At 41.8% G+C, this 12,451-nt stretch overlaps 3 protein-coding genes across 5 annotated transcripts in view; 1 reads left to right on the top strand and 2 right to left on the bottom strand.

The window, feature by feature from the left end:
* The window catches only part of LOC142108564 (uncharacterized), a 625,828-nt gene that overhangs the window by 37,875 nt on the left and 575,502 nt on the right, over positions 1–12,451 (top strand). The window lies entirely within an intron of this gene.
* LOC142108578 (uncharacterized) lies at positions 510–11,486 on the bottom strand. The gene is made up of 8 exons (XM_075192348.1): positions 11,431–11,486; positions 10,745–10,893; positions 8,821–8,889; positions 7,942–8,133; positions 7,745–7,817; positions 7,531–7,628; positions 7,277–7,379; positions 510–3,739 (listed from the first exon to the last, which is right to left on the bottom strand). The coding sequence occupies exons 3-8, from the start codon at positions 8,827–8,829 to the stop codon at positions 2,577–2,579; spliced, it is 1,638 nt and encodes a 545-aa protein (XP_075048449.1). The 5' UTR covers positions 8,830–8,889; positions 10,745–10,893; positions 11,431–11,486; the 3' UTR covers positions 510–2,576.
* The window catches only part of LOC142108401 (NACHT, LRR and PYD domains-containing protein 12-like), a 133,298-nt gene continuing 131,583 nt past the window's right edge, over positions 10,737–12,451 (bottom strand). Inside the window, exon 12 of the mRNA XM_075192024.1 lies at positions 10,737–10,893. Coding sequence (XP_075048125.1) covers positions 10,737–10,893 — 157 coding nt within the window. The remainder of the gene's footprint in view (positions 10,894–12,451) is intronic.

Genomic DNA, 12,451 nt, shown 5'->3' on the forward strand with positions numbered 1-12,451 from the left:
ATGGAGGAGATCCTCGTGCAGTACAGACATAGTACACCATCACACCTTGTTGGTGTCAGATTTTATTCCTGAACTGCACAAATACCCAATGACTTGCCTTCTAATCCCTAATAGTGGTCCAGTGGAGATAAAAGTGCCTCTCCAACAAATCTGAGGTTACCAGAGGCAACTGGGTCCCAACATCATCCTCTCCCCTAAGTATCATGACAAAGCTTTCACTCTATAAACATCTATTTAATGAAGCAAAGCCCATTATTTCAATATGAGAATAACAAGCAACTAAGTTTAGAAAGGGATTATTAAAGTTAATGAGACCACGTACATGGAAGACTAAGCTTTAATGGCAGAGGATATGAAGCCAGTATACACGACAATATGAATTCCAGGAATTATAGCGGATCACTATAGGGAATAGTAAGATAACAGATCACATACTGCCAACATCATGCATATGGGAACACACACAGTCATTATTCCCTAATATTAATAAAAACAGGAAACCAACGTGGTAATTATAGACTTTATTTCCAGTTTTGTGTATTGGCAACACAATTGTACGTCATATGCAATGTACTGTTATTTCAGCTACTTATTCACCATATGAAGAGTAAAAAGTACAGATACAAAATAAATCCATTTGAACCTAAAACATATTCCATTAGTCATTGTGCAAATGACAGTACACAATGTATGAGGTATTGGAAATCATAGCGCAGTAATGTACTTTAACTTGCTTAGAAAGATCAGTAACTATAAGACTCTTGGGGGTATATTTACTAAACTGCGGGTTTTGATAAAGTAGAGATGTTGCCTATAGCAACCAATAAGATTCTAGCTGTCATTCTGTAGAACGCAAAATAAATGAAAGCTAGAATATGATTGGTTGCTATAGGCAACTTCTCTTTTCCAAACCCACAGCTTAGTAAATATACCCCTTAAAATCTTCTACTGTTTAAGGTGTTACATATATTTTAATATCACATCAATTAAAACACAATTGTCACTAACACATAGTGCATGCCGCCATTTTGGGGGCATTTTTTAAAATCAATTCATGAAATACCTCAGTGATGTCATTGGTTCCTAATGAATTCATAGGCTGTATCCTCCTATGACTGTGTGTTAAACTATAATTGTTGGAAGAACCATCCTACATTTAATACTTGACAGCTGTAGCAAAGGAAAAGTCACCGTACACTGCGGTGAGATATGTGTCTGTGTGACGTAACCCACAGCTGAGTGCGATGGTGATTTTAACTATTAAGACACTCACTGAATTTGTTATTTTAATTGTTTTCAATAACATTAGAATCTACCTTTTGGTCTGGAACGATGTCTGTTTTCCTGCATCTAATCTTGTACCTTTCTTAATCTGTACATTGCCAAAGAGTCTCCATCCACGTAAGATCTCCAGAAAGACCACATAGGGCCAACAACTCCTTAATCAAACATGCCCCATAGTAAATCAAATATGGGGTCTTCTCAGGAAATCCAACGTTACATGAATAGTGTGAGTCTGAAGGATGTAAACAAGATTGTCCGCCATCAGTTTCCTGTATCCCATGACATCATAACACCATGTCATTTGTCCAACAAGTAAATGAAAGGAGCCATCAAGATGTAAATTAACGAAAATATCCTTAACTTCTTACTATCTATACGGTACAAGACATCTGTCTGCTGAAATGCATTGAGGAAGCCATTTACAGTAACAATTTTATCAGGAAAATCCAAACCAGGGAGTTTCTGGATGCACTGGAGGTAATTTGCCAACTGTAAAATAGACAGTCCCACAAGCACATCATTTTACACAAATACCCTTATTTATTGGCCCAGCACATACACGCCACACATCCCACTTTTCGTAAATGCCTCTGTCAAAGTGTGCAGTCTTTTGTGAGCTAAAATGTAAATGCCCATGGAAGAAAGAGTAAAAACTAAGCCTCAAAATCCTGCCTAGTCCTTTTGTAGGGAAGATAAAGGTCCCGGAGGCACCAGCTGAAGTGGGAAGGCCCCAGTGTATACAACTCTCCAGCCTCTGAACCTCATTTAAACATCTCATCTTGAAAAATAAATTATATTATTAACATGCTGGCGCAATACAACAAAGTGCATGAGTGCACCTAATCCACATTCAGCATGGAAACACCAGGCCTGCTCAGCCTCTACCATAAGATGAGCAACGTTTTGCACCCCTGCAGATGCATCTTGATTCACCAAATTCACCAAAGCCATGGGCATACTGGATAAAGTGGGAGCATTTGTAGAAAAATAGCTGCATGGGATCAGCAAATTGCATTTGCTTTGTAATCAATCCCCAATGAGATACTAGATTACAGAAATAATTAGATGTACCATCTCCACTTTAATTAGGGAGTATAAGCAAACAAAGTAAGTGTCCCAGATCTCACATTATATCTTTGGATGGTAATTAAATTTATGTTAATATACTATGTGTCCTCCATAAGAGATGTCAAATTACCTTTGACTACTAAACTATGTAAATATATTTATACCTACTTTTTAATTTACATTAATAAAATAAACTGCTTTTACAATATTTAGAGTATGACCCCTCATATCATGTCCAATTGTTTTTGTCCTATGTGAATTTTCTGATGTTCAGCAAGACCAGATTTGTTTGTAAACCATTTCCGACACTGCGAACATGGAAATGGTCTCTCACCTGTGTGAGTTCTCTGATGTCTAATAAGTTTTGACTTCTGGGCAAAACATTTCCCACAATCAGAACATGGAAAAGGTTTCTCACCTGTGTGAGTTCTCTGATGTTCAACAAGATTTACTTTTTGCGTAAACCATTTCCCACATTCAGAACATGGAAATGGTTTCTCACCTGTGTGAGTTCTCTGATGTCTAATAAGTTTTGCTTTCTGTGCAAAACATTTTCCACAATCAGAACATGGAAAAGGTTTCTCACCTGTGTGATTTGCTTGATGTCTCGTAAGACTTGATTTATGTGTAAACCATTTCCCACACTCAGAACATGGAAATTGTTTCTCACCATTGTGAGTTCTCTGATGTTCAACGAGACTTGATTTGTGTGCAAACCATTTCTCACATTCAGAACATGAAAATGTTTTCTCACCTGTGTGAATTTTCTGATGGTGAACAAGACCTGATTTGTTTGTAAAACATTTCCCACACTCAAAACATGGAAATGGTTTGTCTCCTGTATGGTTTCCATAATGTCTCATAAGACTTGATTTGTGTGTAAAACATTTCCCACACTCAGAACATGGAAATGGTTTCTCACCTGTGTGATTTCCCTGATGTCTCATAAGACTTGATTTGTGTGTAAACCATTTCCCACATTCTGAACATGAAAATGGTTTCTTACCTGTGTGAGTTCTCTGATGACTAACAAGGTTTGATTTTTTTGTAAAACATTTCCCACACTCAGAACACGGAAATGGTTTCTCGCCTTTGTGAGTTCTCTGATGTCTACTAAGTTTTGATTTGTCTGTAAAACATTTCCAGCACTCAGAGCATGGAAATATTTCATCTTCTGTTTGAGCTGTACTATGTGTGACAATATCTTTATAAGGAGAAAATTGCTCATGATTAATGTGATCAGCTTTATCTGCACTATGAAGTTTTGGATGAACATTTAGGGTAATGGGATTTTCATCTAGAGAATCCTCTGTGATGTTTTCTTCTATTTCAAAATCTGTAGATAACATGGGTTGTCCCTCCGAGATATCCCCATGCTTACATCCATCTGTTGGAAATAAAAAAAAATGTATGGAAACAGACATCTTATTTTACATTGAGTAGCAGATTATAATGCCCACAATTATCATACTATGAGCGTGTTGAAGTTGTCCAGATGTTCCAGTTCAATTTGCAAAGGACAACCACTCCATTAGATTATAAAACCGAATTACCAAGCACATTGCATAGAACGAGTCAAAGTGATACACAGTAAATGGCCACAATATACAACTCCAGCCAAAATGGAGGCTTTAGCAAGTAACACTTCCCAAGCATACACATTGCCCAGCCAGTATCATATAATTATTAACATTTATTTATATAGCACCAGCATATTCCGTATCGCTTTACAATTAGGAACAGCCAAGTAATAAAATGAGACTAGATGTTACAGACAGAGAGGTAAGATGGCCCTGCTTGCAAGCTTACAATCTATGCGACAACAGGAGTTTGATAAACGAGGGTAAGTGCTACGTACTGCATATTGGACCAGCCAGATTGCAAAGGTAGAAGGTGCTTTGTGGTCTATGATCCAGGCACACAGCAATGTTAATCAGGAGTTTGATTGAGTATAGTAAGAACACATGCAAATCTTGTGTGAACTGTGTAAAGGGTTGTAATAGGGTACCTCACCGTGGTTGGGAGGGTGGTTGAGAAATTTGATAATCTGGTCTGAAGAGGTGGGGTTTCCGAGAACGCTTGAAGGTTTGAAGACTAGTGAAAAGCCTTGTTGTGTGCGGGAGGGTATTGGAGCGTTTGTATGAGAAGAGAGTGGTCAACAGTATCAAATGCAGCAGAGAAATCCATTAGAATTAGAAGAGAGTAATGGAATTTTGATTTAGCAGTGATCAAATCCTTGACCAAATTAGTCAGTGCAGGGTCTGTGGAGTGGTGGAAACGAAAGTCTGACTGAAGAGGGTGCAATCGGTAGTGTGGGGGAGAGAGTGTGTGAAGCGAGTGTAGGCAATTCTATCGAGAAACTTGGAGGGCATGGAAGCTGAAAGATGGGGCGGTAATTTGAGAGAGTGTTTATGTCAGAATTTTATCTTTTCAGAATAGGAGTAATCACTGTCTTGTTCAATAATGACAGAAATATACCAGTAAAGAGAGAGAGAGAGAGATTACAGATTTTAGTTAAGCTTGGGATGAGCACAGGGACTGACTGATTTGTGAGGGTGTAATATCAAGAGGACAGGTAGTGGAGTAGGAAGATAAGAAGAGAGTAGACACTTCATCTTCCTTTGTGGGATTAAATGAAGAGAGGGTGCCAGGAAGGAATTGTGCTTATTGTTTGTTGAGCAGGAAGATACCATTTCATATTGGAGCTTAACAATAGTGTCCTTGAAGTAAGAAGCAATATCTTGAGAACTGAGAGAAATCGGAGGGTTTGGGGAGGGGGGATTGAGAAGAAATTAAAATATATTAAAAAGGGATGTGTGGTTAGAAGCCTGAGCAGAGGTGAAAGAATTGAAGTATGTTTGTTTGAGAGTGTCCAGAGCATTTCGATAAGAGTGATAGATAGCAGTATATGTAGGGAAATCAATAGAGGTCAGTGATTTACAACAATGATGTTCTGCGTTGTGAGAACGTTTTTGAAGATGTTGTGTTTCTTTAGTGTGCCACGGCTGACATCTTAGTGACATGGAGTGTGAAGAGCAGCTGGAGCCACTTAATCAAGGGCTGATTTTAGGGTTGGTTAAGATGTGATACTGCCATATCAGGTGAGAAGATTTTTGTGGGTATAAGGAGGCTAGGTAGAGTTTGACAGCAGAGAGGTTAAAGTAATGTCAGTGAGAGCTTGTAGCTAATAAGGTGATGATCTGAGAAGGGAAAAGGAGTGTTAAGGAAATCAGAACCTGAGCATAGTCTAGAGAAAACAAGATCAAGGCAGTGGCCATCCCCATGAGTAGTAATAGGACAGGAAGCCTCATTAGCCAGGGACATTGTCCATCTAGACACTGATCTCACACACAAACACTGGAGCCTCAAAAGTACAGTAGATGTGGGTTAAATTAGCAGCCAGTTCTGGATATAGGTCTACACTACTCTTAGGTCTGCACAGAGGAGAGCATCAGGACAGAGTAGGAGAATGGAGCAGGGCACAGATGGGCAACAGCACAAAGTGAAAAAAGCAGAAGGGCCATGCAGGTTACAGAGACAGATCAGCAGATGAAGAGCAACGTGTTGTGATGGGGTGTGTGAGATCATCCTGGAATAATATTAACTTGATCAAATATTCGTGATTACAAGAGGAATATAATGGGTAATATGGTAGTACACAAAGAGGATTATGAATAGTGTCCCAGGAGGTTCATGGGTAATTTTATGGAGTCTTTCAGACCGAAATCCCTTGAGCTACAGCAGACAGTGTTGGAGGAGACTGGTCAGATCTCTGGGCTGGTAGCACACAATGATATGTGAGGAGGAGACTGGTCAGATCCCTGGGCTGGTAGCACACAATGATATGATGTGAGGAGGAGACTGGTCAGATCTCTGGGCTGGTAGCACACAATGATATGATGTGAGGAGGAGACTGGTCAGATCTCTAGGCAGGTAGCACACAATGATATGATGTGAGGAGGAGACTGGTCAGATCTCTGGGCTGGTAGCACACAATGATATGATGTGAGGAGACTGGTCAGATCTCTGGGCTGGTAGCACACAGTGATATGATGTGAGGAGGAGACTGGTCAGATCTCTGGGCTGGTAGCACACAGCGATATGATGTGAGGAGGAGACTGGTCAGATCTCTGGGCTGGTAGCACACAATGATATGATGTGAAGAGGAGACTGGTCAGATCTCTGGGCTGGTAGCACACAGTGATATGTGAGGAGGAGACTGGTCAGATCTCTGGGCTTGTAGCACACATTGATATGATGTGAGGAGGAGACTGGTCAGATCTCTGGGCCGGTAGCACGCAATGATATGATGTGAGGAGGAGACTGGTCAGATCTCTGGGCTGGTAGCACACAATGATATGATGTGAGGAGGAGACTGGTCAGATCTCTGGGCTGGTAGCACACAGTGATATGATGTGAGGAGGAGACTGGTCAGATCTCTGGGCTGGTAGCACACAATGATATGATGTGAGGAGGAGACTGGTCAGATCTCTGGGCTGGGAGCACACAGTGATATGATGTGAGGAGGAGACTGGTCAGATCTCTGGGCTGGTAGCACACAATGATATGATGTGAGGAGGAGACTGGTCAGATCTCTGGGCTGGTAGCACACAGTGATATGATGTGAGGAGGAGACTGGTCAGATCTCTGGGCTGGTAGCACACAGTGATATGATGTGAGGAGGAGACTGGTCCGAACTCTCTGGGCTGGTAGCACACAGTGATATGATGTGAGGAGGAGACTGGTCAGATCTCTGGGCTACTTCAACACCATGAAATGACGTGCAATGGGGAGGAGTTTAATGGGGGTTGGAGACTCCCCCATTGGGCAGACACTTTTTCCACATTCGTTAGTACTGACAGAGGGTGTAGAATGAAAGATTGTTGTAGTGTCGGAATAAGCAGAATATGTGACTCTTACTCACCTGTGCTGATATCTGTAGGGATTTCCTCCTTCTTACAATCCTGGTCACAAATCACTTCCTCCACCTCTATAATTTCTAGTTTAATATCAGCCAGGACGTCATCCTAAATAGTCCACAAAACAATCAAAATATAACATTTAATAACATCTGATTTAATAATATGATATGAAACAGAAGAATAGAAGTGTGCAAGGTCCAAACAGCTTTTCATATAATAAAAAGTCACTTTGGCAATACCCTAAAATGTCATCTACCTGATTCTCCTGTGGGATACTGGGATTTTCCTCTCTACAATCCTGTAAATAAAGAGGATGGGGACAACTCTCTGGGGTATTTCTGTTACTGGATCCATCTGTAGGAAACACACATTGATTGATTACATTGTTTATATGTGATTATCAGATGATGTGTATCTAGGGGCCCTCAAAACTGCTCTCTCCCCTATAATAAATGAAAGTCTCCTCTTACCCAGTGATGTGATGAGCTGGTGATTCTCCATCTTTACTTCCTTGCAAAGACTTTGGAGCCCGTCTAAATAATCCTACATGAAAAAATAGACAGTGACATCTCTACACCTTATAGGAATGTAACACGCACAATGACATAGTCATCATCCAGACACATCCCCTGATGTTACTGTATAATGTCCCATTCCCAGCAGTCACCTCTCCAGTCACCAGCTGAATGATCTTGTCGGTCAGATCCAGGATCTTCTGGTCATTGTTTCCCTCACGTATCAGTGATTGAGGTTCAGGCACCGTGATGGGGCTCTGGGTCCTGCTCAATCCTCCTGACACACAGGGGCGGCTCCTGGGTGTCACACACTCACCAGATCTCTTTATCACTACTGTGTAATCCTGTGTATGGAGAGAGACATCAAGGTAAATGAAGATCCACATATTTGGATTTCTTTTAGGGGTCAGTTGTGCAAAATATACAATAATAATCTACTTTGGGTGACCAGATACTGCACGCTCTCTTCTCCTTGTGGTCCGGCCATATATCTCCCCTTCCGCTCACTGTCCCATATGATGGGACATTAATGAAGGCCGTGGGTGATGGCTGCACCTACCAGACTGACTCCGCATAGGGTTAAGTTCACAAGGGGTTAAGGCTGCATGGGGTTTTATAGGGGAATATGAGGACATCAATAAGACATATAAATGCTGATATACATGGAGTGACTGAAATATACTGGGAATACACTGAGCAATAATATGTGGAGGGCAGTGTGATTGTTATATACAGTGTGATGCATATTGTGTTATGAGATAGGATAGTAAGACATTTACATAGAGAGCGAGGACAGGAATTGTTGCTGGTCAGAATGGAAGTACCAGTAGTATTAATAATGGAGTATTTGTGTTAGACTGTGTAGTGGAGTATGATAGGAGTTGTAATACGTAGGAATGAGAGTTGTACTTGGAGCATATAACCAATGGTGTTAGTCTGATAATGTGAGAGCACACTGTTTACATTGTGAGTTATAGTGTATAATGATGAGGACTGTAGTGGAAAATTATAATGGATTCTGGCACACTCACCGGATTCATCCCCTCAAGCAATCCGCATGGAGCCCAGATCCAAATCACACATACTCTTTTTGAGGTGGTCTGGGAATACATACACACATCGATTAGTGATCTTTATACTAGCGACACTAGCCTGTAATAGCCTAGCGCCAGTAGTGATCACTATAACAGGTCACACCGATATCACACACTGATCACTATACAAAGGTCAGACATATATCACACACTGATCACTATACACAGGTTACACCAATATAACACACCTGTGTACAAAATTTCTAACAGGATAGTTCCACAAAATAATTGAAAACTGTAAATGGAATAATTAATTAGGAATATTTCTCCCCATATATTTGCACACCAGCAAACAAGTTTCCTGTAGTTATTATAGTGTTAGTAATGTCTTCACGATTAGTAACAGAACACGTTTCTGGAACTCAAATAGTAATTAGGAATGTCTCTCTCCAAATGTAATCAATAACAAGTATCAAGTAATAGTAAAGATGAATGTAATATTATTCACAGGAAGACAGCCTACTCCTGTCCCGCTCACTCGCTTACACCGACACTGAAATCCTGCTCTGTCCGGGAAAAACTGACCAATGAGACAATAGTTATGCCATTGTAGTTTAAAGAGATAAGGTCCCCAACCTGTAACTATTGTGGTTGCTGTAACTGCGGTGGTGTTTTAGTGGAATGAACTGACTCTTTGGGGTATATTTACTAAACTGCGGGTTTGAAAAAGTGGAGATGTTGCCTATAGCAACCAATCAGATTCTAGTTCTCATTTATTTAGTACATTCTACAAAATGACAGCTAGAATCTGATTGGTTGCTATAGGCAACATTTCCACTTTTTCAAACCCGCAGTTTAGTAAATCTAGCCCTTTGTCTCTGTGATCTTTCCATAGGCAAAATGAGGGGAATTGTCCAATTCTCCTAATCAAATTAATGACACATATTCCCTGCATTCAGCGTTAAGTGGAAAGTGAATGGGATGCCGTGGCGTAACCTGGCGGGATCTATAGGTGGCGAAACCTGGTGAGATCTATAGGCGGTGCAACCTGGCGGGATCTATAGGTGGTGTAACCTGGTAGGATCTATAGGTGGTGTAACCTGGTGGGATCTATAGGTGGTGCAACCTGGTGGGATCTATAGGTGGTGCAACCTGGTGGGATCTATAGGCGGTGAAACCTGGCGGGATCTATAGGCGTGTAACCTGGTGGGATCTATAGGTGGTGTAACCTGGTGGGATCTATAGGCGGTGAAACCTGGTGGGATCTATAGGCGGTGAAACCTGGTGGGATCTATAGGCGGTGTAACCTGGTGGGATCTATAGGTGGTGTAACCTGGTGGGATCTATAGGCGTGTAACCTGGTGGGATCTATAGGCGGTGAAACCTGGTGGGATCTATAGGCGGTGAAACCTGGTGGGATCTATAGGCGGTGTAACCTGGTGGGATCTATAGGCGTGTAACCTGGTGGGATCTATAGGCGGTGTAACCTGGTGGGATCTATAGGTGGTGTAACCTGGTGGGATCTATAGGCGTGTAACCTGGTGGGATCTATAGGTGGTGTAACCTGGCGGGATCTATAGGTGGTGTAACCTGGTGGGATCTATAGGCGTGTAACCTGGTGGGATCTATAGGCGGTGTAACCTGGTGGGATCTATAGGTGGTGTAACCTGGTGGGATCTATAGGCGTGTAACCTGGTGGGATCTATAGGCGTGTAACCTGGTGGGATCTATAGGCGGTGTAACCTGGTGGGATCTATAGGTGGTGTAACCTGGTTGGATCTATAGGTGGTGTAACCTGGTGGGATCTATAGGTGGTGTAACCTGGTGGGATCTATAGGTGGTGTAACCTGGTGGGATCTATAGGTGGTGTAACCTGGTGGGATCTATAGGCGGTGGGGTGTTGTAGGTGTTTGTCACTTACTGCCGTTGTCAGGAGATGTTCCTCTCCTTTGGTTCTTTGTGCTCCTGTTCTTAGTTCGGTGGATGGTCCCGGAAGGGCCTATTGTTGGTGTTCCTTCAGAATGATATTCCTCTTGTTGGCTATTGGTGCACTTGTTCCATGGATATGTCCTGAAGAAGCAGATGGGAGAGGAGTCACAGAATGTGGGAGATGTTTTGCATCTCCAAAAAAAGATGGAAGTGATGATATTCAACTTCTTTAGTGTTTCTAGTTCGTTTGTTCCTATAGCTCCTTTGTGTTTACAGCTCTTATGTCTACTTACGCTCTTTGACTCAGTTTAGTAGATCTTATTACCTTTACCATTATATTGTATACATTTTGGTGTTTTTATTTTCACTTACACACAGTCAGCTCCACCTGATTGGGACCAGTGATCTTATAAAGAGCTGATGAGGATCAGGGAGATGTGTTGTGGATAATAGGAGCTATCTAACCAGTGGGGGAACAATATAACAGTGGTGGTGATAGGGCGCAGACTATATGGTGATGTATCTAGCAGAAGGGCTGTAAAATATCATGTAGCAGCTGATGTGAGAGCTCAGCCGCATGTATGAAGCCCTGATGGCCGGGAGGCTGCACATAAACATGGGGGAACTCTATGGGGGGTAATTCCCGGTGTCTGATATATTATTATAGGGAGATATTACCTCAGATTTATACAGGGCCCTGCTGTAGCGATCCAGGTTCCAAGATGGCGTCTGAGTGAGTATGTGGCCCCGCCCCCTGTCTAGCGTCACTGGTTACAGATCTGTAACGCCAGTATAGTGTCCTTGAGACTAAGGGAAAATGGCCGCCGCCGTTCTGCAATGAGGACAATTAACAAACCAAGCAACTTTGTTCTAGTGATGAAACTGTTACCCGTCGTATTCACTCTGCTGGTTACAAGACATCCTTTATATTTTCCTTCAGAAACACAGTACGTCTTCTACATTCAACTAGACTACAGGAATATGGACGCTGCTCTTACAAATGGGACAGATGTTGCCATACATTAATTACACTTTATTTCCATCTAGTGTTTCCCACAACCCACCTCTCAGAGTGTCCTGTATGTAGAGTATAATAATGAGGTAATGAGATTTAGTGACCTTTTTATATAACAGACTTAGTGACCTCTTTATAGCTGAGCAACAACATACAATGAACCTAGGGGTCTTCTGGGAAAACATTTGAGGAATTCTTTCAGCCCTGGAGCCCGTGGAAAAGAACCATCAATGCCAAAGACCTGAGAGGGACTACACTAAAAGGTGCCTTATATATATATATATATATATATATATATATATATGTGTCAGACTGAGACATGAATGGCCCACCAGAGGGGATGTGGCCAGCCATCATAGAGGCGAGACCAGACACTAGAGGGGGAGTGGTCAGCCCACGAAGGACAGCTAGCACCATAGTGTAGTATATAAAGAATGCAATGTGTATATAAAGAGTACACAATCTTGACCTGCTCCTTAGATTGTGCAGAACAGTCACCAAAAATCGGAATTGTCCCACTAGACCTGTTCTGGTCACTTTCCCCACCTGTGGCTGCTGGTTTCTTTAGTTGCGGCTTGTCTGGATCCTGGAATGTTGGGGGCTCTATTTGGAAAAAAAATGGGTACATTTAGAAAATTCCTGCCAGCCCCGGCGTTAAATCAATAGGACCCATGATTAATACTT

This window comes from Mixophyes fleayi, chromosome 12 (genome assembly GCF_038048845.1).
Source record: "Mixophyes fleayi isolate aMixFle1 chromosome 12, aMixFle1.hap1, whole genome shotgun sequence".
Lineage (NCBI taxonomy): Eukaryota > Metazoa > Chordata > Amphibia > Anura > Limnodynastidae > Mixophyes > Mixophyes fleayi.